The sequence below is a fragment of the Halichondria panicea genome, chromosome 1 (genome assembly GCF_963675165.1).
Source record: "Halichondria panicea chromosome 1, odHalPani1.1, whole genome shotgun sequence".
Lineage (NCBI taxonomy): Eukaryota > Metazoa > Porifera > Demospongiae > Suberitida > Halichondriidae > Halichondria > Halichondria panicea.
The window spans coordinates 3,739,406-3,766,429 of NC_087377.1; the positions used below are offsets into that span (position 1 = coordinate 3,739,406).

The 27,024-nt window shown below is 41.7% G+C and overlaps 4 protein-coding genes across 4 annotated transcripts in view; 2 read left to right on the forward strand and 2 right to left on the reverse strand.

Moving 5' to 3' along the window:
• The first annotated feature begins 21 nt into the window (after nt 1-21).
• On the forward strand, nt 22-4,712 carry LOC135336244 (uncharacterized protein C2orf81 homolog). Its single transcript, XM_064532003.1, has 8 exons — nt 22-179; nt 524-686; nt 1,043-1,112; nt 1,369-1,613; nt 1,998-2,105; nt 2,585-2,769; nt 3,927-4,140; nt 4,495-4,712. The coding sequence occupies exons 1-8, from the start codon at nt 67-69 to the stop codon at nt 4,684-4,686; spliced, it is 1,290 nt and encodes a 429-aa protein (XP_064388073.1). The 5' UTR covers nt 22-66; the 3' UTR covers nt 4,687-4,712.
• Nucleotides 4,713-4,773: 61 nt separating this feature from the next.
• On the reverse strand, nt 4,774-10,286 carry LOC135336304 (uncharacterized). The gene is made up of 7 exons (XM_064532069.1): nt 10,100-10,286; nt 9,690-9,857; nt 8,656-8,854; nt 8,100-8,236; nt 6,120-6,302; nt 5,500-5,675; nt 4,774-5,130 (listed from the first exon to the last, which is right to left on the reverse strand). The coding sequence occupies exons 1-7, from the start codon at nt 10,266-10,268 to the stop codon at nt 4,885-4,887; spliced, it is 1,278 nt and encodes a 425-aa protein (XP_064388139.1). The 5' UTR covers nt 10,269-10,286; the 3' UTR covers nt 4,774-4,884.
• Nucleotides 10,287-10,405: 119 nt separating this feature from the next.
• LOC135334147 (uncharacterized) overlaps nt 10,406-27,024 on the reverse strand; it is a 28,695-nt gene continuing 12,076 nt past the window's right edge. The window contains exons 26-57 of the mRNA XM_064529219.1: nt 26,391-26,908; nt 26,114-26,310; nt 25,724-25,926; nt 25,410-25,644; nt 25,018-25,131; nt 24,641-24,886; nt 24,190-24,461; nt 23,953-24,052; nt 23,718-23,873; nt 23,455-23,571; nt 23,196-23,318; nt 22,983-23,108; nt 22,710-22,823; nt 22,266-22,409; nt 18,733-19,388; nt 18,463-18,519; nt 18,138-18,259; nt 17,599-17,739; nt 17,197-17,394; nt 16,795-16,894; nt 16,341-16,432; nt 15,967-16,212; nt 15,647-15,758; nt 15,308-15,414; nt 14,904-15,058; nt 14,492-14,599; nt 13,991-14,124; nt 13,500-13,671; nt 12,622-13,295; nt 11,912-12,215; nt 11,364-11,625; nt 10,406-11,145 (exon numbers count right to left, since the gene is read on the reverse strand). Of these exons, the coding sequence (XP_064385289.1) occupies nt 10,560-11,145; nt 11,364-11,625; nt 11,912-12,215; nt 12,622-13,295; nt 13,500-13,671; nt 13,991-14,124; nt 14,492-14,599; nt 14,904-15,058; nt 15,308-15,414; nt 15,647-15,758; nt 15,967-16,212; nt 16,341-16,432; nt 16,795-16,894; nt 17,197-17,394; nt 17,599-17,739; nt 18,138-18,259; nt 18,463-18,519; nt 18,733-19,388; nt 22,266-22,409; nt 22,710-22,823; nt 22,983-23,108; nt 23,196-23,318; nt 23,455-23,571; nt 23,718-23,873; nt 23,953-24,052; nt 24,190-24,461; nt 24,641-24,886; nt 25,018-25,131; nt 25,410-25,644; nt 25,724-25,926; nt 26,114-26,310; nt 26,391-26,908 (6,891 nt within the window). The 3' untranslated portion in view covers nt 10,406-10,559. The remainder of the gene's footprint in view (nt 11,146-11,363; nt 11,626-11,911; nt 12,216-12,621; nt 13,296-13,499; nt 13,672-13,990; nt 14,125-14,491; nt 14,600-14,903; nt 15,059-15,307; nt 15,415-15,646; nt 15,759-15,966; nt 16,213-16,340; nt 16,433-16,794; nt 16,895-17,196; nt 17,395-17,598; nt 17,740-18,137; nt 18,260-18,462; nt 18,520-18,732; nt 19,389-22,265; nt 22,410-22,709; nt 22,824-22,982; nt 23,109-23,195; nt 23,319-23,454; nt 23,572-23,717; nt 23,874-23,952; nt 24,053-24,189; nt 24,462-24,640; nt 24,887-25,017; nt 25,132-25,409; nt 25,645-25,723; nt 25,927-26,113; nt 26,311-26,390; nt 26,909-27,024) is intronic.
• LOC135336841 (uncharacterized) lies at nt 20,617-21,707 on the forward strand. The gene is made up of 2 exons (XM_064532721.1): nt 20,617-20,795; nt 20,959-21,707. Exons 1-2 carry the CDS (start codon nt 20,729-20,731, stop codon nt 21,645-21,647), a joined length of 756 nt encoding a protein of 251 aa, XP_064388791.1. The 5' UTR covers nt 20,617-20,728; the 3' UTR covers nt 21,648-21,707.

The window sequence follows — 27,024 nt, forward strand, 5'->3', positions numbered from 1 at the left end:
CACGCCCACTAACTTGGACTTTGCCCACGCATTTTTTGTTGCCATTGGCAATAATCAATAATTAAAATGGCGTCCAAAGGGAAAGGCAAAGAAAAGGATAAATCTACACCTGCCCCGGCACCAGTCGAGTCTCCACCTGACAAATACATTGTTCCTGGGAAGTTGACAGAGAAAGGATGGTAAAAATACTACTCACTAGCTACGATATCCATATTATAACGATAACGGATATATGATATCGTAGCTTATTCAGATAACTTTTATTTATGCGTGATACATACTACTAATGCGAGTGGCTATTATGTAGCATGTTTTGTATTGTACAATTAATGGGCATTTAGTCGAGACATCATTTGGACAACGAAACCGCAGTGTTCATTATGAATTATGTGAATCGCGTACAATAAATATAAAGTTTTTAGAGCCTAAAATTGGCCAAATTTTTTGCTCGCGTATATTTATATAGCACTATAACACTCTTTAAACAAGAAAACACGTGTTTTATAACTGTGTACATGTCCAGGCTGGAGCTCCTGAGTCGTGCTGACGGTACAGAGATAGCCACAGACATTGTGACTGAAGTGTGTGAGGTGGCCTTTAGTATTATATACTCTCACTACCTGGAGAAGCAGGCCTTCCCTCACACCATCAATGATGCCAGGCACAGTCTATTGAAGATTATTGAGGTAAGGAAAACAAGTGGCTCGATCAGTCGATCAATTCACTACACCTACTGTATATACAGCATGTGCTTGAACTCTTCTCTGTGTATATAATGCATGATTTATTGTATACATTATAGCAGTGTAATTATTTAAACTTGAACTCTAAGCTTCAGGATGCATAACAATCTTATGAGAGAGTGTGCCTGCCCTACTTACTACACGTGTATTGATAACACTTATTGAAAAGTATGTAAACAAATAAAATAAATATGTAACTATACAGCTGAATCTCCAGTTCACATAATTATCTGGTATACATATAATTATAGCGGATTAAGTTTATGTGTTCTGTTCCTAATCCACTGGCCATTGTGTAGTGGCAGTTCCTGTCTCGTGATGAGGGTGAGGGGAACACAACCAGTGACCCCTCGTGGGTGGAGGATGAAGGTACGTGACTGCAGTAAATGATGACAGTATACTGTACATGTGTGTTACATAATGTATGTCAGCTCAAGGATGTTTCAAATGTTAGCAATAATATTATTCTACCAGCTCTGAGAGAGTGTACAACATGATTGTATGCTTAATTATCGATAGATGCACCATACTTGATCTTCAACCTCATGGTACACTCTTAATTGATTACACTCCGTATACATGTACCCACACACACACCTCACACACACACACACACCCCATACAGAGCCAGTCCCGGCCACTATAGACTCCTGGGCGAGGGGAATGGTCCCCAGTGCCACCCTCTCCACACTCTCGTCACTCATCGACACTCTAGACCCAGTGCAAGTAACCACATCATTACCACCACGACCACGACCACCACCAGTAGTCGAGGAGGGCTCATCTGAGGGGTCTATTGAGAGCAGTCGGCCATGCTCTGAGCTGAGGGGAAGCACTAGTGGCTCTAAGAGGAAGTCAGCATCAGTCAAGGTACAGGGCATCGCGCACTTTCACAATTTTTTTCATACAAGTACAACAATGTAGTTTGCACGTATGTTTCTGTTGTGCCTATATAAGTTATTACTACAATTTTTCCGAGCATCAGCAAATTTGCTAATGGATTGGCAAAAAATAAGACCAGCAAAGGCATAATTATTATACTGGCACTTGTATGACATCACAATTCTGATTGCAAAAGTTACATATGGCCAAGTGCCCTTATTTGGATCAAGGTTTTCCACTCGCAAAAACATTATGCAATACGATATCTACATGTACAATGTGGATATGTCATTATTGCTAGTATTATGTATCATAGATGTATCTTCAGTTGAATAATGAAACAATTAATTTTAACTCTCCGACCCTGTACAGATGAAGACTCGTGCTCGACCGGTTGCCCATCATTCTAAAGCACGCTTTGCCCCCATACCACCACCACCTGAGGACACTCACTCACCAACAGCCAGGGAGGACATTGAGGTGACTGGTACACACACACACACACACACACAACTGTACCATACCAGGGATGCATGTGCCCACACTTAGTCGATGGTGGTTGCTAGACTGGAAACCACTCCCCTTCTCTTGATGAGAAATGGACTGGCAAGCTGCCGTGTTGAGAGTTGTCCCAGTGCGTGGTGCTAAGGAGCCACCTTTATACACAAAAGTAACCACCTCTTAGGCCTACACTGCAGTCATACTATACATGTAGCTAATAGAGGCAGTTTTGTGAGCCACGTACCACTGCGAAAAATCTGGGCACATCCTCACCTCTATACATCATACATGTACATGTACAGTACTTGCATTCATAATTATTTTGTGTGTTGCATAATGTATGTATCTTCTAGTTGATCGGACCATGGGAAGGAATGTGAGCTAAAAAAATTAAAATATTTTTTTCACACCAAGTCCAGAATAAAACACAACTTTTAATTGTTGTTTTTCCCTTACAGCCCACCCCCTCTCTCCGCTCCCACACTCCCATGTCCCTCACAGGGGAAATCCCCACAATGCCACGCCCACTCCCCTACGGCATGAAGCCGGTACAGCTCAACTGGCAGAAAGAGGTCACCTATGATCAGAGTGGCAATCTTGTCCACATGGTGCGACTGGACCCGACCAAATTCCCTAGTCACTGGTGAGTCCAACCTGGATTAATTGTCCAATTTCAATGCATTTTGTAGCTCTACGAAAGAGTTTGCTTAGATTACTTTTGGGCCTAAATATTTTCAGAATGTGTCCGTTGTGTTTACCTTGTAAGCAGATAACCCCCCTCTATAATTATGCCTCGAGGCGTAGCCGCACGAGGGATACGGTAAAGCTGACTGTGTGTGTGTGTGTGTGTCTGTGTGTCTGTTCCAGCTGTAACTGCTCAACGGTTGCAATGCGACGAAAGCTAACAGCTTCTATAGGCTTCTAGCCACGTTCTCTTGGATTTTGATTCGTGGATTAGCAAACTAAAGCTTCTTTCTCAAGTTATGGCTAGTTTGACTCACATTGAAGGCTGTTGCAGTCTCTTCAGAATCTTTCATAGCATCATCTGTCCGCACAAACTTTCTATTCAACATATGAGTTAGCCTTGCACTAAAGCGCTAGCTTTTTGTTAGCTACAATACTCAGAAAATATCTGTTAAAACAGCTAGCTAGCTAGCTAGGAGTAGCCAGTTGTGGATCTCTTTGGACACACCCTTTAATTATTCCTGTGGATGTAATGCGCATGCATGCGCGCTCATTCCCCATGTGTGAGAAAATAATATCCAGATCCAGATCCTCCTGGCAGAATCATCTTTGTCTTGAGGGCCTGGTAAGCCACAAAACACTACCATATAACAATATAGATAACAATATGCATGTACACAGGTCTTTTCTTCTTAGATATTATATACACTGAACTACAGATCCTGGAAGAATCAATTTTCTTCTTTCTTGAGGTCCTGGTAAGCCATAAATAACAACAATAGATGCATGTAAATAAGTATTTTCTTCTCAGTGACTTTATATAGATAAGCTAACTTTAATATAAAATTCATTATAAAAACTAATATAACACTCTAATACTTTTGAGCGAAAGCAAAAACATGGCGAGAGGCATTAGCACAGCGCCAGCTTGAACACTAGTTATTATTGTATAATGTACATGTAGACTACTACAATGCAGCCAGGTTAATGGGCCCATGCAATGTCTCCATAGCATGTGTTTAGACCTGTGTTAGCAAGCTACAAACTGTTGGTCTGCCCCCAGGGTGACAACTATAATACAGTCTTAAATTAATCTCTGTCTCTGCTCCCCTCCAGTGTGAAGCCTACAGTGACCCTGGTTAAACCACCGCCCAGTCAACCCCCCAAAACAGCCACTCACTCAACTAGACGCCTCAAACCCATCAAGAACAAAGCGTTGAGTGTTCCACCACAAGTACACGGTGATCCAAGACACAGATCTTTAAGAGGTGTTAAGTTTGCCATGGGGGAGAGTAGGAGGTTCCCAGAGCGACCAACACTGCCCTCACTGGTACGTGTGTGTGTGTGTGTGCGTGCGTGTGTGTGTGTGTGTGCGTGCGTGTGTGTGCATGCGTGCGTGTGTGTGTGCGTGCGTGTGTGTGTGTGCGTGCGTGCGTGTGTGTGTGTGCGTGTGACCAACACTGCCCTCACTAGCTGGTACGTACAACATGTATGTACGTGTACAGTGTTTACGTGGAAGCAAATAGTAATAGTGAAAGCTTATAAATTAGTTACGTTTGCTATATACATTATTATGTCTGTGTTGTGCTAGCAATGCTATAAGATTTGGGAGTGTGTGGGATTCCACACAATTGCAACAATCTTTGCCTACAATCAAACCTCACACACACACACACACATGCAGGTGGATACTATAGACCCAGTATCTGGTGTCACGGTGAGGGAGGCTGGTAGGACAGTACACGGCCCTCAAGCACACAAGACACTCACCGGATACGCTCGTGAGAGCACTCTAGCACCGATACAGTCACCTAGAATGAACCATAATTACTCGGACTCTAGTAGCAATAGGAGCACTTATGTGGACGTGCAGTAATTTTTAAGAAAAATTATATACAGTCATCCAGTGTTAATTAATGTAAATTTTAGCTTACATGGGACGTGCAATAATAATATATACAGGTCAATATCCCAGTATCAAATAATGTTAAAACTAATTTTTAGCTTGTAGCTATATACAATCAAAATTTTAGAATGAAATCAATACCGTATTCCAGTCCACAGTTATTCTGTCTTATGCTTTCTTCATCTTGCTAGGCCTAGCTGACCTAAAAAACCACTGATAGTAAAAAGCCAGTCCAAATAAACACGAGCCCAAAATCATAAACTTGTACTCTATGATATTAGGGAATGGTGTGCCACAGATGGTGTAGTAGCTGGAGCCATTCGATGGCAGCACAGTGTTCTTTGAGAGACAGTGAAAGTCAAAGTACGGTTCGGAATAGTTCGAGGCACACAGAAAAGTCTTCTTGGTCAGCTTCTGTGGATCGTGGGTGTGTGTGTGTGTGTGTGTGTGTGTGTGTGTGTGTGTGTGTGTTGATGGGTGGGTGTTCTTGCAATAAGTGGGTATTCGGGTTAGTGGCTGGGACGTACAACTAATGTATACATAGGCAGTGGCTTCTTCAATCTTCACCATCAAGACAAATTCAGAAGTTTGTATCCTCCACGGGAGAAGTAATAAGGCTATTCCAAATTATAGGAAGTCCAATCCATCTAATTTTATACTCTCGTTTCAGAGGGTACAAAAGTGGTATTTACTGCATGCCAACTAAGTGAAAGCTGTGCATGTGTATAGAGATTTTGCCGACTTTACAGACAGGTTATGAGGATTGACCCATACGGTACTTACCAGTCCTGTGACCGTGTTGATGGTGGAGACAGAGTCACAATCTCCCACTGTCTCGTGAGGTCCAGTCGAGCGGTAGCTCTCGGGGGAGGCAACAAAGACAAGGACGATGTAGAATAGGTAGTGAATGACGACGGCTAACGAGAGCTCGTTGAAAACAGAGTGTCGTTTACGATGACCTGTACAATGACAATTAACATACGTAATTGTAAGAACACAGTCCTGGAAAACACCCATGCAGCTATAGGTTTTTGAAGCAGTATGCCCTAGCTTACTGGTCGGTGGTGGCGGTGGTATACAGGTTTTTGAAGCAGTATGCCCTAGCTTACTGGTCGGTGGTGGCGGTGGTATACAGGTTTCTGAAGCAGTATGCCCTAGCTTACTGGTCGGTGGTGGCGGTGGTATAGGTATTAACCACCTCCTAGGCCAACATGGACGATGGCTAGATAAAAGAGGTAAATTTGACTGAGGATTGAATGGTCACCACTTAAAAAAATTATGTGAGCAACTTTTAATTTGTGGCCGTATGCTGAGCCAATAATTATAATTATTGGAAGGTTGGTAGGCATTTAAATTTGCCGTCCATAGCAGAATATACGTATAAAATAGTACCAGTACCTCACCTGCACCTTGAGTCCCATTCCGAGCTTCCATTCCAGTTCCCCTGTCCCCACTCCATGCCAGCATGACATAGAGACCAACAATGACGCACACACACACCTCAGTGTGGACTCCGTGCATGTCGTGGAAGGCATGGTAGAGAGGTGTGAACTGAAGCAGGGCAGCCATCGGCATCGAGAGACAAGCTGTGTGTGTGTGTGTGTGTGTGTGTGTGGGCGTGATTACAATACACACTACATGCACATGTACGTACTCTGGTCACTGTTACTCATCCGACTAGAAAAACATTTGCAATGTGAAAAATTGCTAGGATTGGCCAGGGGAACCACAAAAAAGCGTGGGAACAAGAAATCAGACGAGAGCATAACTCCAATCCGTTACAACGTCAATCACATGTATACTGGTAGTTTTCCCATGTTTTCCCAGCCAATATGCCACGCAATTTTTACTGGTGGAGTGATGACCAATCCCTATATATATTTATTATACATCCATTTTAGAATGTGGGGCACATAATCATGATGATTTGTGATGAATTGATGTTCCTAATACATGCAGTGTTGAGCACAGGTACACACAGTCCATCCATGCGTAGTAACATGTACGGACCGTACTGGTGACTGCATGGAATGATGTGGTGGATGGAAGCTGATAGGTGGATCTGGAACACAGTCTATTATTTAATATACTATGTATTGTACATGTTCATGACGTTGTAACGGATTGGAGTTATGCTCTCGTCTGATTTCTTGTTCCCACGCTTTTTTGTGGTTCCCCTGGCCAATCCTAGCAATTTTTCACATTGCAAATGTTTTTCTAGTCGGATTCCCTTTCTTTTTCAGTACAGTTTACGTATCATGACATGCATAAGTGGAACGTCAAGAGGCAGTACAAGAAGAGAAGACAGGACTAATCAGATATCTTCTGGAATATCTCTGGACTAATAATTATAGTATAATGAGTAATAATTTATTGCTTGATAATTATGTTGAATTTGCGAATCAGTATTAAATGACAGCCATTTTAAGAGCATGATATCTAGCCAGTGCATATAGCATGCCTGTCAGAGAAAGGGAGCTAGAGCTGAACAGTGTGAAGAAAAGGAACACCTCAGGCTCTGGAAAAGCACTGCTGCACTGATTTTAGGCGCATGGTTTATTAGCCACGCCTATCTATTATTATTGGCCACAACGCAATTGCTGAGTCATTAAAGATGGCGGAATTGTCTAGGTAAGAGAAATAGAGACTGAGAGGTCATCTGCCTCGTGGAAGCAATCGCAAATCTGAAGAAGCGCTTTGTAATCCAGGTTGTAGTCGTTTGGAAACCCTGTGCAGAATGTCCTGGAGATGGCTGTACTTGGAGTAAATGCTGGGCAAGAAACTTACTTACTTACTTACTTACTTACTTAGTCAGTCAGACAAAGAGCGGTGAAACGTCGAAATAGTGCAATTTTTAAAATGAAAATATTCATTCATTAAAATGTTTATGGATTATGAAATGAGAGATACAAAGAGAGAAAAGGCTAAATAAACTATCTGTTCAGCCAGTTTCTTGATGTGGCCTTTCCCTGCAGAGATAGAACAGTTTGAACATGAGTCAAAATAATTGAAATATTGCTAAACACAGGCAAACCCACTGCCAATCCTATGTAAAACCTACTGGTTTTACTAATACAAAATGAAGCACGACAAAAACCCCTACTAACCATAACAGACACATTTAAAGTTTTTGCCGTTATAATTATACAGAAGTGGCCTTTATTAAGAGGAGTTGTTTTCTGTTCATTCTTCAGGGGTGGTGACCGCATTAAGCCACCATAAATTTAAATGCATTGCTTGTTCGTAAATAATTAAAAATAGTTATTAATTTTGCAAACAGCTTTAGAGTGAGATTTACATGTATATGCACTGATAGCTCTAAACAGTATCTAGAGTATACTTGTACATGCCCTTGTGTAGCTAAGACCACACGAAGTACGTACCTGTAATGATGACACAAGCAAACTCAGAGAAGTAGTTGTTGGTCATTTTCTCCTTATCTGAGCTGCCAGTGAACAACCATCTCGAAGAGTTGAGGAGAAAGGTGAAACTTGCGGCAAACGTCAGGTGGAATATGTAGCTATCGGAATATTGTGTGTGTGTGTGTGTGTGTGTGTGTGTGTGTGTGTGTGTGTGTGTGTGTGTGTGTGGGGGGGGGGGGGGGTTGGACATGCACATGTTGAGGGTATGCAGAATAATTGTTATAATTATTACTGGTTTCATCAGCCGCTAAAGTTCGTCATAAATAAACTCAGAAAGAACGCAGCGAGTTGTCATCATTTGAAACCACTACTATACATAGAAGCCTGTCTATAGTGTAGGGGCAGACTAACAGTGGCTGTGATAAAGAGGTGGCCTGCTAACACAGGTTCAAACACATGCTATACATATAAGGAGATTTTGGGGCCCATTAACCAGGGGCTGTATTGTAGAGGGTGGCCTGCTTTTATAGGGACACAATAGACAGTTCGCACATGCAGTACACACACACACACATACCTTGTCCACGGTACACTGTATGTCCTGTCGAATATATTAGGGTCAGTATCGTGCCAAGTCCACCAGATCAGCTTGATGCCCAGGATATCGAATGGTATGTCCAGCAATAGGTCTCCCAGGGCAACAGCGAAAGGCTCAGCCCACCAGGGAAGCTTGAGGTTAGCGGCAGCCATGTTGGTAGTATAGTGGAAGCATGGATCTGTATCAGGGAGAGGGGATTGGGAGATTTAAAATTTTGAAATGACACAGTGACAATAAAAATTGTTCTTTATACAGAATTTTCACTGTACAATACTTCTATCAGTGGTTTCATCAGCCGCTAAAAATCGTCATAAATAAACTCGGAAAGAACGCAGCGAGTTGTCATCATTTGAAACCACTCTACTACAGTATAACCTGGCTTCATTATAGAGCACAGGGTGACATGGTTATATGGGGACACCACAATAGACAAGTTTCACTATACGCACACCAATTCTGCATGCATGGGTTCTGTCTAGGATGAATGGTTTGGTGAGAAGGATAAACAAAGTAGAGGGGGCCAACCGGAACATTTTTTTACTTTTTCTCAGAAATCAATCTCAGAAATCTTTGCATGTTGGAATATGTAGACTGTGTGTTTGAGGGGGCCCCTTCCCACTGGATAGAACCTAACTGTAGCCACTGGATAGAACCCAACTGTAGCCCATCAAAAGTTACTTGGTCAACTGACGTCCCTACAGTACATTTTTGTTACTACAGACTACTACCAACACGCCCATTCTGCAAAAATTAGATTCCAGTATGCATGTTTATATCTATGTGTTATGGAATTTGCAGACTGTGTGGGGGGGGGGGAAGGAGGTCTAGACTGTTTAGGGGAGCATTTAGCTTCCCTCCTCTCACTAAATAGAACCCTGGTGGTAGCCCACCAAAATGTGGTCAAAAACTATTGGACGGTCGACCCTAAACTTTTGACCACAGACTACTATCCTGCAAAAATTAAATTCCACCAACTGGTACATTACAACAATTCTTCAGAAACACATACTCACAGAACAACATGATGTGCAGAGGTAGTCGTTGCTTGAGCAACATGACCATAGTCCGTCCGTGCCAGAAGTTGTCAATGTCGGGGAGGATATAGCTAAGGCTTTCTGTGACCAGGCCATGGAAGAGGGCGGCCATCAACAGAAGCAGGCAACGTCCACGATACTTGCACGCTGCAGTATTAAAGAAAAGTCAATATTTTTAGCTAGAGTTCAAATTTGGAAATAAGTTTTTGAACAAGAAAAAAATTGGTAGTAAATCCAAAATGTCAGACATGTGATCATCCACATGTCTTGCAAAAAAACTAATTATGCAAGTAAAATGGTGAAGGAGATATAAAGGATCAAGTCTTGGGGTGGCACATTAATGTATTACACCTACTAAGCTCTGAGCTCACCAATCATGCAACTCTTACCATGCCTGAGAATGAGAAAGGTCCAGACATAGAATACCAGCTCACAGGCCAGGTAGGTTGGGTTGTCTGCCCATATCTCAACTGGAGACCGGAATAAGATGAACCATTTCCTCTCCTCGCTCTCCCAGCCTCTCTTCAAGACAGCTAGGACCTTCTCAACGTGCTCCATTGTTCTCGCGAGTCTCCTAAGAAAAGGGGGTGGGGCATGCGCTTGACAAGTGCGCATGCGCAGTAAATATTTAAAAATTTTTGTTGCATTGCACACAGTTACTGGATAACTGTGAAATAGTAAGAACCACAAAAGAACATTATGCAGTATGGTGGAATGTGAAATTTTAATCAAAGCTAATAAATTAAAAAGAGCTCGGAGAATAATACAGAATGCTAGTGTTCATATAATGCCAGTATTTATAATAATTATGAGGTGTGTGGATAAAATGAGCTAGAACCTAAATCTGCACTAAACGGATTGGTCACTCTCTCGTGTTCCATTCTTGAGGGTGGTGGTCTGTGACGGATGGTGGTGCTTACTATGCTCTACACATTGTTCTCTTCTGCACTGTATAATAGCAGACGGCCCCAATGAGAAAGGGCTCGAGTGATCACATGACGTGACTACATCTTGCAGTCTCTCATTTGAAGCTGGGACCACTTCAATAGGTTTAGGAACATCTTCCCCTTCTTTGGGAAATGGCGGCTTTCTTTTGGCCTTTGACTGTTGTTTCTCTCCTCTCTTCCCAGGTGAGCGTTTCTTGCTCGTTGCTCGATCAGTGGCTTGTCCTGATATCGGTATTCTTGCACCTTCAGAAGAAGCTTCCAGCAATGGATTCTCATCTTCTTGCTGTGACGTGATATTTGATTTTTTTGCTGCTTGTTGTCGGCTCTTGGTTGGATTTGCTTGAGTAGGTACAGTCGTTGGTTTTGTCACGATACTGGAGGGGTTAAAGGTCACAACCACTGGCAAGTCTTGAACATGTGTGTGCTTGAGTGTAGTAGGATGGGAAATCTCCACTTGCTTGATGGTGGCCGGAGATCTAGTTCGTTTCCTGTGAGAAAAAAGAGCAAATCTTGTGAAAAATACGTCCATTCCAGAATAGCTTCAACATTCAAGAGCACTATAACTACAAGAGTGTGGTAACCACATTTTGTAGACAAAGGAGTTGCATGCATGTGTAGAACTTCTAAATGCGAGACCAATAGATTTATTAAGGGATTATAACGTTACATGTATTTCAGGGTTGCTGTGTAGGGGTAGACCACTCACCTACAAGCTGTGGTACAGGTGAACACCACAAGGAGTGCAGTTAGCAGGACTACTGCAGCAATACAGAGGTTATAGAGGAGGGCCATTAGACGGGACTGCGGTTGATCCCCCGCGGTCTGAGTCGTCTCCACTGGTGCTGGGCCCGGGGCGGTGGGTGGAGTTTGATCTCCCATACTGATGTGGGTGTAGGTTACCATAGGGCAGCCTGTCTCGTTACGGAAGCATACACCACTTGTGCATGGAGTGTCCCAGTCACAGTCACCTGTTAATAGGAATGTATAAAGTTGTAAAACTTCAATGAGCATTGATTTGTAAGTAGTTTGATTGTACGTATGCAGTATGTTAATATGCATTCACTATAATTTATGCAGGTCCCCTCTATAATTACAGCTATATAGGTAATGGGTACCAAAGTTTCCATACTATGTGTTTGTATAAGGCCATCGCTAAAAATGTTTCACTGTGGAAACATGTACATGTAAAACGTACTATAGCGACACTAGTGATTCATATAATACAGAGCAAACCTTTACAAACAATTTACCCACCTTGCTCAGCCATAAAGGCAACAAAGATTGGTCGAGCTTTCCCACTAGTAGTCTCCACCTCCACCTCCACACAGTCTCCCATGAAGATCACCACTAGTGTCTGATAGTCCATCCATTGCCCGTACTTTTTAGCCGAGTCCAAGTGAGGGGGATCGAAGCTGATGATGTCACCAATGACTGAGGGCATCTCAACAATGGGAGCGTTGGTGTCTGTATTGAATGTGACAGTGACTTGTTGTAAGCACTTGGTGGACGAGAGTGTGGTGCTAGTGAAGACTGGAACGGCAGAGACAATCTTGGGTGCCTGTGTGTGTGTGTGTGTGTGTGTGTGTGTGTGTGTGTGTGTGTGTGTGTGTGTGTGTGTGTTTGGAAAAGGTGTATATAGTAAGCAGACGGCTAAATGGGTTGAATGCTACACCATTTGCAGATTATGATTATGGAGGACATTCAATTGGCATTCTAACGAGTTTTCGCTTTTATAACGGTTAAGCGAACAACTAGGAATCGGAGGGTGGGGGGGGGGGGGGAGCAGTGTGCATCATGTTGTTTGTGATTTACAAGCAAATAATGAGAACTGAAATACAAGTTTAGGCATGTAGTATGCCATAATATTATAGTTGCATGCACATAGTTATGTAAAAATTAGTTTTATAAGCGAAATAACTGGGAATTTACTCTAATTGGACTACAGAAAGTACACACCCACTCACCATAACGACAGTGAGGTCCTTCTTAGAGTTCAATAGTATCGACTTCTTCTGTATTCTTGAGACTGACCTAATATCTCTTCTTCGTCTGGTTCCAGCCATGTCAGCCTCGGCACTGTCGCGTGAATCAGTTGAGCAACTTTCCGGATCACTACGAATCAAAATCATTGGTCTGTTATCGTTTATAGTGTCTATTTCAACTCCAATTCGAACAGTGGTCGTACTGACGCCCATATCTGCGTCAGTTGCATCAGCCGGATCAGTGTTAGGATCAATATAGTTAGCATCAGTGATATTAATGACTATGATGCGAATCAATCGATCATTCCCAGTGCTAGCATTATACACAGAAGGTTCTTCCTGAGCATTAAGGTAGAATATTGAAGTGAGAGCTTCTTGGTACAATGATACCGATGCATTCACAGTTAGAGAAATAATATAAGTACTTAATTGTTCATCGATATAGCCAAGAAATTCAGCTTGGAGAGGATTGGGTGTTCGAAAAAACAAAGCTTCTTCTGAATCGAGAAGTCCATTGACTGCGGTTAGTTCAACGGTCATTCGTGAGATGTTATGTCCCTCCTCATCAGTGAGAGAGGCTAGGAAGGTCTGAGTGATGGGGATGCTAGAGCCACCCTCTGTGAACGTGATAGTGTGATCAACATTCACTCCATTGCCTGTGGTAAAAACGAAGCATTTGTCAGCATTAGGGTAATTGACATTAGTTCCAGTTATGTGTCGTTGCTATATATTATAGTATACCTAGCATGCATGCATTTCTGATTCAAATTCCGTGGCTTCCTGTATATCCACGCAAAGTTGTGAAATTTTGTTTGACCCGCTCTATACGGAACTTATGTGTATTAGCGAACCAGACTTACCCAGGTCCACAGCGGGTCCATCATTGCGATCCATGACAAAGATATTGGTGACAATGTACATGACTCCACTGCGTACGCCCATAGTGTCCTCGGCCACTATAGCGATGGTCCTGCGCCCGTCAGTCACTGAGTTATTAGTGTACCCGTTCTGGTAGGACAATGTACGGAGGACCTGCATGGTGAGATGGTGAGGTGTGATAATATTATTGTTTAACGAAGAGAAATGCATAAGAGTAACTCAGAATGACCAGAGCAGTATGTGAAGCCCCTCTTAAGGGCCACCCCTGAAGAAAGGCCACCTGCATGGCCCCAAATAAAGTTTGTGTATATTCATCAACAAAGGACATACATGCATGTAGCTTGCATGTACAATTTTGCGTGCGTATACGTAATGAGCGAAATACGGAAGTATACAGATACATGAATGCAATGCAGTATACATTGATTGTGTATACAAAGCATTTCATCAAGAGGTGCATGTATACACTCACCTGCTCATAGATTTGTGGAGTGGCCTCTCCACTGAGGACAATGGATCTGTTACCATCACCCAGTTCGGTTACATTCAGAGTGATGTCATATAGACTAGGGAAGAGCAGGCGATCTTGCAGTCCGTCAACCAGTCCTGAATGAGAGAGGGGAGAGGGATCGATGAATGGTTAGCTGGATTCTTATGTATAGCACTAAAGTTCCTAGCACGCATAATACATGCATGTATATTACTGAGTACTAGCTGTGCATTCATTGCTAACACAAGAAAGTGTGTTTTTGATGTTGGAATTTGCTATTAATTTATATCTAAAAACACAGTAATTAGTATTGTATGTTATCACACTACAGGGAATCTGGGGTTTGGTTACAACAGTGCCTGTAATAAAGAGGTGGCCTGCTAACTAAAACAGGCCCAAACACATGCTACGAAGTAGAGGTGATCTCTCTTATTTTGGAAATGCAATTGGAGAAACAAAAGTGCACAGTTGGTGTGTATGTACCAGTGGCATGGATTGTGACAGATGAGATGTTAGAGTCCACGTCTCTGAGGTATATGTCCATGCCAATGATGAGTGGTTGGTCATCCTCAAGATACATGAAGGTGGACTCTACAGTTGGAGAGGAAGTATATGCACAGTTACAGAGTATACAGTACATGTATACCATGAGGCCTACTGTACGTACAAAGCAATTTATAAGATCAGTGACACACACACACACACACACACACACACACACACACACACACACACACACACACACACACACACCAACACCCAAACACACATTTGCAGAATGGAGTTTGACTCGGTAACTATTCTTAAAAAGCTAAGGCCATAGCTATTATACATTTACCTATAATATTATATAGAAGTCTTAATACACACCATATTGACCATAGAGCCGACGTACCTGTTTCTCCATCCTGAACCAGTGGACCGTTCCTCAGTGCTGGGTCAGACACGAATGAGAGGACGGGAGCATCGTTGACTGGAGTGATGAGGATGGTCAGTAGACTAGTGGCACTGGTCGTGTTGGTCTCATCCTCTACTGAAAACTCAACAATCCTGTGCGGTGTGCAGAGATACATTATAGCTCAGAATCTAAACACTCTCAAAGAAGCTACAGCATTTTCAACTATGTATACATGTAGCTTTACTAGCACCCCTATAGCATAAAACAAGCTATATACTCACTTAATTGCAAACATATCAAATTGTAGCAAATAAAGCCACTTTTTATTGATGGATTCAGTTCAATACACAAGCAAGCTATATACGTGATTGTTTTGCATTCATGCAGTCATGGTGGCAAACCTTGCTGGTTCTTGTGTGGGGTTGCCTGGGTTGGAATCATCATGGCGATACGTCAAGCTCCTGAGTATAACTGAGTACACCTCCTGAGTTGCAACTCCAGTCACCTCCTGCAGTATCAAACAAAAAAGCATCACGTTCATGACCAGTGTAGCTACATGTACTATAAATGTTCAAATCTTCTGGTTTTTGATGTACCCAAAATACAATCAGACAAAATTGGGAGTGCATATTGATTATATAGCGTAATTGGCTATCTCTATAGAGCCCAGTGCATGTATTGACCAGTAATAATTATGAAAGTGGCATGCACTATTTCACATGACGTGTCATGAGACGTACCAATCTGTTTGAGGTGGTGTTGTCGAGATCTAGGCCTAGTCCGGTGAGATTAGCACTGATAGTGATTGATTCAAACTCTACGTCAACAGCATTCGTTAGTGTCACTGTGGCCCTGTGTGTGTGTGTGTGTGTGTGTGTGTGTGTGTGGGTGTGTTGTGTGTACCAGTTAAATATCACATGATATATATCACTAAAGAATAACCCGCATGAAAAAAGTGTCGAAAACTTAATAGGCCTTTCAAAGAGCTATTAAATACTAGTTATTAACTAAAGTATAAACCCTAAAATAGTGGTTAGTGGAAATGATTTTTGTCACTCACCTCTGAATCATAGCAAAGGGGTCGGTGTCGATGACTACTAGTTGACGGACTACTTCACTCTCCCCATCACGCTCAGTGTACGTTACTGTGGCCTCAGTTACCATGGGAGCAGAGCCGTCCAATGAAACGACAGGAGCATCATTGACATTGACAATATCCACGGTGATGAACTGCTCGTTGCTGTCATGCACTCCATCAGAAACAATCACTCCAATAGTTCTAGTATCTCCAGTAGGCTCGGTCATACTGAAAGAATGCAGATAATTATACGTGGCCAATGAGTATACGTAGTTTTGCTATACAGTATAGCAAAAATTATTAACAGGCAGTTTGAACCAACGAAAATTATCCGATTGATTATAGCTATAGCTCACTTGTTGTGGTAGGTAATGTTGGCCAGCAGTTGCGAGTAGAGGTCAGCTGTTCCATTGCCATTGATGGTCAGCTCACCATTGCTAGGGTCAAACTGCAAGTACGTAGGTTACTGATATAACAGAGAGCGATAAGTTTGAAAAACTAATGAGGTGCACAGGTGAATTCTTCTAAATACACTAACAAATATGATCTCTTCAATTTGAAACAAAATCGAAATGTCTCCGATCTTCAGTACATGTGTACAGTCATTGTTTACATGTTTGTTACTATAGCAACACTGCAAAAACACACACTGTTGACAGAATAACAGGTAGCCACATTAAAGACACCACAAAGGGGGTGTAACTGGTCTAATCAGACCACATAGCGTATTCATAGACGTGGAGAAACTCCACAACTAAAGAAAGTATTGACCAACAAAAAAATGGGATAGATTAGTACGCATTAACTCACGTTGTAGTTGAAGTCTGGGTGCTCGTATGTGACTGACAGTTGCTCGGGGTAACTTGACACGAAGCCCATAATCACCACTCTAGCAGACATCATTAAGTATCTGCAGGGGACGGTTATGCATCTATTAAAAAAGCTGTGCAGATCACCAATATGTGCAGATCACAAAATGATATAACACACAGCGTACTTTTAAGAGCTTGAAACTATAGACTGTTCATTAATTTAAGGCGTAAGACGCATTCTGTATAGAGCTATATACATATAGTGTCGTGCATATTGTCTTGAGCAAACTAAAGGCTATAGTTTATGTAGACTACTCAGATGTTAGCTCACTATACACATAACTGTGGCCACCTACGTTTAATTTTAGGGAGAAATAGTTAATTAATTCTCAAAACCCACCTTGTGGGATGATCTTGATCAGTGACAATCAGAGAGCCTGCCACGATCTGTATGAAGTCTCTCTGTCCCTCTACAAACTGAACAGTCGTGTTTGGTGTGTAACTGATAACTGGTGGGTCATCGTTGCGACCAATGAAGTAGAGAGTGACACAAGCCGTTGAGGAGTACAGTCCATCTCGGGCAATAACACAGACCTCCCTGCACACACAGAGAGAAAGAGAGACTTAAAGAGCATACACATTATACTTCATTAAGAGAAGGTAGCAGCAGATGACAATGTACATAATTATGGTATAGCATGCATAATCTTGAATCCACCATTGTTGTAAGTATACAACGTACACCTAGCACATTCCATAGATTCTAGAAGACACTGATTTTAGGTGTCTAGGTAGCACATACCTTGGCACATAGTCAGGGTGTTCCCTGGCAATGTATCCGATAGAGTCCAGGGCAGCTGCAATTTCCTGTCTGCTGAATTGCTCATCTCCGTCAGGTGAAGTCTCGTCATCTCCAGTAAACTCCATTCCAGCCACAACCTCGCTGTAGGGGGAAAGTAAAAGTTAAAGCTTACTCACTACACAGTCATGCAAACAATATAATAGGTGCATGGTGAACAAATAGCTATGTTAAGTGGCTGATGAAGCTGTTAGCTCTACAAACTGCAACGCATGCTTTTAATTACCGGTTTAGCTGTTAGATACAGTGTAAGTGTACACATGTACACGTATATATAATACGGCTACATTTAGCTGTGATAATAATCAATGATCATGGTGAAATCAACAGTTACTGCCTTTGTTTTAGACAAGCAGAGTCTGCAATCTCTGCTGCTAGCTATACGTACATTTATAATTATGCAGTCAATTGAGCTCATGCAAAGGTTACTAACACGTAAGTCTGTGCATGGCGAATCTAGTTGGGATAAAATTAATACTCACGTAGCATCAATGTCCAGACCAGCGAGGCGGCCCTGAGGGTCATTTTGGAATATTGATCTGCTTCGAGCAAAGTAGAAAGGTGTTCGTCCTGCAGCCATTGCTTCGGTCGGATAAATATCCACCTGGAGAGTGCATGGGAGAGAAAAAGACTAATAGTTGATAAGCAAAGTAGATCTATACGTATAATAATAATGAACATGTATGGCTTATATCTTGCAAGAAATACACAGTTGATGCAGAATTTGTGATCATAATTATTAGCAAGCTACTGTGTATAGTATTATGACAGACAGGCGGGGAAAACATTCCAACTAAATTTATTTACCGAAACGTCGATAGACTCCACTCCATTCAAAACCACCAAGTACAGACGTGTCCAGTTCTAAAGAGAAACAAGTATAAAACAGGATGCACAGTACGTCTTATACATGTATCGGTCATCATCACCAAACACTGCAGGGTATACATACTTTATAGAGGTAGTGAGGATAAAAGGGGAGAGTGAGGGATAGTGCATGGGGATTGAAGAAAAGTGGAGAGAATGGGAAGAAAGGAGGTGAGAATGACACTATTAGCTATAACATAAAACACTCACTCCTCCATCCTCTGATAGAAAGAATGACGAGAGATTCGTATTATTTGGGTCGAATAGAAACACGACTTCGTTCAACTCGAAGTATTCATTATTATAACTCAGCGTTGTGTTATCAGGAATGTTTAAATCGAGCAAAATAACACGACAAGTCTCCGAGCAACCATCACTCGGATTAAGATTACCATCATCGCATTCTTCAAATTCAATAATTCGTATTCCATCTCCACATACAGAGCCACAGATTGAGGGCTCTCCATCATCGCAAGAGTATCCTGTCTCAATTTGACAAGTGTTGTTGCAACCATCGCCAGTTATAGTGTTGTTGTCATCGCATTGTTCTGTGCCAAGTATCAGTCCATCACCACAGATAGGATAGCACATAGAGGGTTCACCACTGCTGCATTCAAATCCTACCTCCATTTGACAAATATCGTTACATCCATCGCCAGTCATATTATCGTTGTCATCGCAACTTTCAGGAGCTATTATCAACCCATCTCCACATACAGGGACACAAATCGAGGGCTCTCCATCGCACGAGTACCCTGTTTCAATTTGACAAGTGTCGTTGCAACCATCGCCAGTTGTAGTGTCGTTGTCATCGCAAACATCAGTTCCTTCTATAGTGCCGTTGCCACAAGTTGCCGAGACCAAAGCTGCACAGTGATAAAAAATGTATGATTGTGTGTATAATTCAGCAAAGCAAGCAAATTGTGTGAAGTTAAGATCAACGCAGTGGAACCATTTTTAATTAGCGGCCACCCATGAAGAAATGTCAATTGCGATTTAAGGCCATGCAAACAACCCTTCAACAACCATAGACCTACTCAGTCTGTATAATGGTTGCCCAAAATTAATGTGTCCGCTATAAAACAGTTCTCTCATACAGAACGAAATGCTGAACATGCAATACACTAAAATTGCTTTAACTGCTGAAACATAGACCATTATTATGTTCCACCATGCATATGCCACACATGCAGAGGCAACCACTGGTTCACTGCAGACCACCCAACCACCCAACACATTCATAGTCTAATACAACAATTCATAGCTGTAAGAAAGCATGCATGCACTGCACACACACAGTGTTTCAAGGTAGGTATGTTATGAATAAATCATATTTTCAAAGAATTTTAACGACTCAAGTTAGCAAAATTGAGAATTCAGTCTCACTACATGCAGCCGAAGAAATGGTGGTACGGTGAAATGTGGTACAACAATAAAATATGCAAACTATATAATTATTTGAGGGTCCATAACTTCAAATGTGTTAGGAACGTTACCGACTTAAAATTTAGCTAACAGACGCTTTAGTAGCTGTTTGGTAGTGTGCGGTAAAATTAATTATGGTAGATAATTTTATGGCCACATCAATATTATATACAGCAATGTATTAAATGGGACAGGAGAATGGGCTTGATTGTTTACTCACCAAATGTAAGTGACATGGCCAATAACAAAATAAATAATGTTTCTTTCATCCTTGGGAATAGAAAATAATGTTGATGTCTGCAACTAGAGATGGTCTTTGTCTTTGTCTTCTCCTGATCTAAACTCTTAGCTACACACTCAAAGCAACAGAAAATTGCAGCCACAGCACAATAATTATGTTGTGCAGTGTTGCTCCAGGCAGTACACGCCCCCTTCTCCAATGGTCCAACAACAGCCCCTCCCACTTTTCAGTCTGCGCAACTCCTAGTCCACCTTCTTAGATCTAGCACCTCCTCGAAGATCTGCAAGCTCTTGCAGGCTTTCAAGATCGTAGATATAGATCCCAGTAGAGATTGCAAAGTAGGTCTAACTAGCTACCAGCTCTAGCTAAGTTGCACAAACTGAGAAGTTGCATGCAGTTGCTAATCAGGTACCGCCTCCTTTTCGTCACGAGAGACAGAGTTTAGGTGGGCATCCTTTAGAGCGAGCTAATAGAGGTGGAAGGTTGTCATTGTTTTACCCCATCTGTTTTTCTTCTCCTCGATCTACTAGGTATATAAAGATGAATGTTTGGATACTGTTGTCACTGCAAGTGATCCTGATTTCTATATGTACTGGAATTAAACCAGGTTAGACTGTTGCTTTCTAAGTTTTCTCTACAGATATAATTATGTACTCTGGGTTATAGCTATACACGTACGTATGTACATCAGCTAAGCCAAGGTTTATACTCCAATTCACATTGATTGCATATGTATTATTAGTATTATTAATGATCCGTTTCTTTCATAGACGACAGACCAACACTTCCGAAACTTCTCAAGTTTAAACTGCCTGACAAGAAAACGAACATTATCACACGAGTTGCCAGTGACTACACACTATTTGGGACACTGTTATTGAACGACGAAGATGGGACAATAGTCGAGATTATTAAGCAATCGAAAATGCACGATTCCGTAGAGATTACCATGGAGATATTCAGACAATGGTTGAGGTTGTACAGTGCTGATTCCGCGCCGTCTTGGCAAATGTTGGTACACGTTTTACGACAATGTAATCTGAACACTGTTGCTAACGACATAGAGTCGATGTACGGCGTGGTGAATGACGAAGACATACAAACAAAAAAACCGACTTCATTAACTAATAATGAGCTCTCTACAAATCCAAGTGAACTGCACCCAATATACTCGTTCAAGGAGCTGAACAAAGCAGTATCTGAAATCGGCAACTGGTATGGACTTTGCAGCAATCTAGACGTGGAACGTGGCCTGTTGTCAGAGTTACAGCATTCAAACGAACACATCTCGATCAAGAAGACACAGTGTTTGGAGGCTTATTATGACCAAGGTGAGGCAACGTGGGAGAGACTGATCACTGCTATAAATGACTATCCCATTCGAAACAGAAGAGTGGCTAAAGAACTAGCAGACAAACATGGAATCGACTTTAAGAATTTGATAAAAGATGAACTATAATTTTTAGCATTCAATTTTTCTATTGATATATATCCCCTATAAGCAAGTCTGTTTTCAGCACACTGACAATTAAGGTGATAGGGTATATAATGGTTTTAATTAATAGCAGGGAATTATGATAATGATAAGCTTGCATGCATGCACATGCATATTAAACAATTTATTCACCTCGTCAAAAATACAACTATGCAATGAATATTTCTTTATGATTACCATAATTATACAAATTATTGTAGCTGGATGCTCTTATATGCATATTAGCTACTATTATGCCAAATATGTCACTATAAATTATTACAACCCCTAAGATAGTCAGAGGATTATACATTATCAATTATAGGCAATCATAAGACGCTATCATAAGACAACCACTAATAAAACATGGTTGGTGGTCTACAATAAATGAAAAACCTAAATCAGCCGACAATTTGCATCTAATTTTTGCGAAAAAGATCGTGATGTCATATCTATATAGCTAGTACCAGTTGTTGTTTTTTTATCTTTTTGTTGCGAGGCCATTAGCAATTACATTTGATGCTCGCTAAACATTTCAGTAATACAGTGCAATTACATCGACTATAGCTCCTAATGTTCTGATACTATTATGGTAACACTTACCAGCTTCACACACTCCCTCCACTAGTAGTGTACCAGCCGGACACTCACAGCTGTAGTTACCCTCAACGTTTACACAAAACATGGAGGGTTCACAAAGGTCAGGGCCAAATATGTCCAAAGCTGCCACCAAACACTCGTTGATATCTGTAAATGGAGAGAGATGATTATTTGGAGCCACTATTGCATAATGCATCGTCGTATGCATGTGTTCAGGTTTTAGTATTGAGTACTTTTACACAACTAAAACTCATCGAAACCTGCAGTAAGTGGCCACCCTTGCATGGGCAGACCAACATGCAGTGGCAGTAATAACGAGGTGACCTGCATGCTATGGAGAGACTTTGAGGCCTATATAATATTGACCTGGCTGTATTATATAGGAGGACCTGCATGCTATATACTGTAACTAGAAATGAGATCCGGCTTATTTCTATACCCCCTCACCTGTACATCTCCCCCCAGGCAACAACTGGTATCCCTCACGACACGAGCATTCATAACCTCCCTCCAAGTCAGTGCAGATCTGCTCACACGGATTCTCCTGACATTCGTTGATATCTGTGAGAGGTGGGGATAAGTTTTATGACTGGCAACCTCGATCAATATACAAGAGGGCTACAATGGACACTCATAATTATATCCTCTTAAACATAGTTTCAAATTCTGCTCCCAAAAATCATACAATGCAGAGTGAATTATTCGAATGCTTCAACGTACTTGTGCAATTCATTCCATTGGACGCCAATTCGTAACCAGGGAGACAACCACATGTTTCCATTCCGGATAATCTCACACATGATTGGGCACAGCTGTTACTAGCATCACACATCGCTACCGGGTCAACTGTAGAGGAAGTGAAGAAGGAAATAAATTTGGAGAAATTTAAAACCAGTGGGAGAAGGTTAATAGTATAATAGTGCATGATTGTACCTTGACAGGTTCTGTTGTCGGTGTTGATGGTGTACCCTTCATTACAGCTGCAATCAAACCCTCCAATAGTGTTGGTGCAGATCTGATGACAACCACCATTGAGCAATGAGCACTCGTCAACGTCTGAAGGAATATGCACGCAGGAAAATTAACACAATCATTATAAGATGACATGTGGGCCAATCTAAACACATTATTTTATAGGCCTTTCGAAGAGCTATATACAAAATGCAATTTCCGAAATAATTCATCCACTTACCTCTACATTCTGTTTGGTTGAAGAGCTCGTAACCAGGGTAACAGGCACACTCGAAGCTTCCTGGTTGGTTGACGCACAGATGATCACAGCCATGGGTACTGTTACACTCGTTGATATCTGAGGAGATTGATAGCTTACATAAAGAAATTATGGGTCCTAAAACTAGGAGAATCGCACTATAAATCCTATAATTATAAGTGACAGCTCCCAAAGACATAAATAACATACACATATAGCAAATTGCCTGAGGGGTGATAGCTTACCGGCACACTTTGACCCGTCTCCAAGATACCCTTGAGGGCATGGACCACACATTGCCCCCACTCCTGGAGCAGGGACGTCCACACAATCCACACCCATAAAACAGTCAAAGTTGGCACAGCCGTCAACGTCAGCCTCACAGAAGTCACCCTCCCAACCTGAAGAGTGCCGTACATGCATGACCTGGCTTGCTATAGATACAGATCTATATAGCTATTGTAACAAGTTGCACCATACCTTGAGGGCATACACAGTTGGAGACGACAGTACTGGCACTCTGGTCCACCACTCCCTCCAGTGTGCAGTTGCCATTATTCTCACAAGCACAGATCACAATCTATGGGAAAATGTAGTGGAACTAAAGGAACCTCCCTCCAAAATACAGTACTTTCACAATCAGCCATACAATGAAGCCATAATCATCATTTTAGCCATTAATTTTGTATATATGCCATAAGGTACAAACTATCTTACCTGCACTTCCAGAGTTGACCCAGCATCCAGCTCATCAGTCGCCAAAAACACGAGAGAAAGATCGACAATCGTATCAAGCTGCAACCTGAAGGTGTACTCCACAGTAAAATTTCCATTGGGGGTAGGCAGTAGAGTGGCCCTAGCTGGCAGTCCGTCCACCAGTGTAACGTTGATAATGCCCTTGTCATCAGTCACATTGAACACCAGTACAGCCTCTTCCCCCAGCGTAACATAGAGGCTGTCAGGACCGTTGATCATGGGAGGGAAGTTGGCTGTCGGGGTATAGAGTTGAAAAGTTGCAGTTAATGTTTGTATTGTATAGAGACTGTAGTTGCTACTTCCCTTAGTATGAGCCTCTGCATGCATATAATTAATGTATGGAATATATATAAGAGTATGACCACATAGTAGAGTATTAGTAGATTAACATTGATGCATGTGTATAACGTACCTGCTTGCATCTCATCTTCATCGATTTGGGAAATAATAGTCATGGTTTCAACGCCGATATTGATATCCCCTGTTTCTATGGAGTCAAAAATGCACTCGACATTGTCTCCACACATTTGAAGCACTTCTGCTGATGCATTTGCTACCACTTCATCCAGGTAGGGTGGATCGTGGTCAAGGACAGCAAAGTCTTCAGTAGCCAAGCCCTCAGGGTAAGTGAAGAGAGACTCTGAAGCATTCACTTGCCCTGTGATCACAAACAGTACACAGTCAGTATGTCTTTGATCGATAATTTTGATAATTATACTGGAGGTATACAATACCCAGGATACAAATGAACTATTATGCATATAATTATTCACAAGGTCAATAGCTCACATGACAGTCCCACTTGATGAAGTATCCGAAAGGAGAATTCACTAATAGGCACCATAGTTCCGTTTCGGAATACAACATCATCAGTGACATTACCGTTGTAGTTCCCAACCATTCCTGCATATAAATTTATACTAATGACTGTGACTGTATTTTCGCCAAATTGAACCGTTGTAGTTCCCAACCATTCCACATGTGGAAATCATCAAAATAACTTCCACAGTATATAATTATATCTACCCTTGTACTAAAAAAAACACATTGCAATGTGAAACGTTGCTATAGGATTGTGTAACACAATAATTATAATTATGACAGAGGGGAAAAAAACTCTTGTGCAGTGTGCTGTTCAGGTACAACGTCTGATAATCATGTAAGCTATGAATGTTATGTACCTCTAGTTAGTCCACGGAAGGCATCAGGGATGATGACTGTGAAGGTGAGCATGCTCGCAAGGTTCACCATTAATCCCATTCCATTCGGGAACGTGGCCAGAATGGAATTGGAACTGCTTCGAGACACAGAATAGAAATCAGTGGATATAGAAGAACTGACGTTGACCAGCTGGTCCGTTACATCTTCTCCACTGATTAGAATCTCAAGCTGTCTTGTTGTAGCATTCAGGCGTATCTGTTGGAGATAATAAAAAAATTAATACGATTATTTTTAATTCTCCCGCAACCCTTAATATTCAATTCCCCTCACGTACTTCGACAGGAGTGTCCCTGCTCATAGCGAAGGCAAAAGCCGTTAGTTCAGTAGCCGAAGAATTTGTGATTGGTTGCATACGAGCTTGCACCCAGAACGTGGTGTCATCAGTCTCCAACTCCAGTAGAATGTACTCTCCCCAACCGTTAAATGTGAACTTAGCTCCATCAAGGTTGGTGAGATGAGGATCACCCGTACAGAAGGCTGTGTGTGTGTATGTGTGTATGCATGTGTGTCACTGTGAACAATACAATGGCTGACGCTGTGTCCCCATAACTGTCGAGCTATAGGACTGTCGATAAAAAGTTGTTGATTAAAGTACTGACTAATTTGACGTACCACTGATTAGTTATCTCTATTTATCAGTGACAAAAATATTTTCAACACTCACTTCTTCTTGGTGGGGAATACGTGGCGCAGGTCACTGGAGGTCGTCTAGTCCTGTACCTGGTTTCAGTTTCACCTCCAATGCTGCATATGCTCCGTAAATTATAATCATTATCAAGGAACTCTCTTGGGAAGAAGCTAGGACTGTACGCCACCACTCCACTGATACCACGGACATTGTTGAGTGATCCACTTTGTCCTCTGCCATGAGAATAGTATAATTAATACCAAAATAATATGCAACAGCAACTAGTCTATCATAATTATGGTGACTCTCTTACCTATAACAACAGAGAATGGTGTTTGTCTGTGCGAACGATGGAGTCACACAGAACTGGCGAGCATACACAGGGTCCAATGTCAACTCAAACATATCCATAGGACTATAAGCGAAGTCTAATGATGCTTGAGCCAAGTTGCAAGGGCATTCATTGATTACTGTAGTCGCAGTGATGACGTCATTATACAAGGTATCGTTGTTGATTATTCTGGCACATTCTGCACGTGCGGATTGCGTGGTACTCACGGATCGACCGACAAAATACACCTCATTATGAAACCGTGATCCTCTAGCAAGGCTAGAACATCCAATCATCTCGCTCATGGGTAAGTTAGAAATTTGATGATCGTGGAAAGAAGAAAATTCATCGCTGCCGAAAAATGAGGCTGGATTGATGTTGTAGCCGATAGTAGAAAAGTCACCATTCTGCGACTGACCCCATTGCAGATCATCACAGTTATATGTGTAGACAACAAAGGTTACTACACCATCAGTTACGATAATGGCTTCAAACGAATTCTGGAAATAAAAGAGAAATATATACTCACATTAGGTAATCTATAACTGTAGTAATAAAGGGCACCTTCTTAAAGTAATTAACTGTCTCCGCGTTAATTTGAACGTCAAAATCAATG

What these genes read in the sequence shown, in the direction of transcription:
- LOC135336244 (XM_064532003.1), top strand. Translation starts at nt 67, where the DNA reads ATGGCGTCCAAAGGGAAAGGCAAAGAAAAGGATAAATCTACACCTGCC. An exon ending in AAGTTGACAGAGAAAGGATG is followed by an intron (nt 180 to 523) that starts GTAAAAATACTA and finishes GTACATGTCCAG; the next exon opens with GCTGGAGCTCCTGAGTCGTG. An exon ending in GTCTATTGAAGATTATTGAG is followed by an intron (nt 687 to 1,042) that starts GTAAGGAAAACA and finishes GCCATTGTGTAG; the next exon opens with TGGCAGTTCCTGTCTCGTGA.
- LOC135336304 (XM_064532069.1), bottom strand. Translation starts at nt 10,268, where the DNA reads ATGGAGCACGTTGAGAAGGTCCTAGCTGTCTTGAAGAGAGGCTGGGAG. An exon ending in CTTTCTCATTCTCAGGCATG is followed by an intron (nt 9,858 to 10,099) that starts GTAAGAGTTGCA and finishes TTAATACTGCAG; the next exon opens with CGTGCAAGTATCGTGGACGT. An exon ending in TGCTTGTGTCATCATTACAG is followed by an intron (nt 6,303 to 8,099) that starts GTACGTACTTCG and finishes ACACACACACAG; the next exon opens with CTTGTCTCTCGATGCCGATG.
- LOC135336841 (XM_064532721.1), top strand. Translation starts at nt 20,729, where the DNA reads ATGAATGTTTGGATACTGTTGTCACTGCAAGTGATCCTGATTTCTATA. An exon ending in ATGTACTGGAATTAAACCAG is followed by an intron (nt 20,796 to 20,958) that starts GTTAGACTGTTG and finishes TTTCTTTCATAG; the next exon opens with ACGACAGACCAACACTTCCG.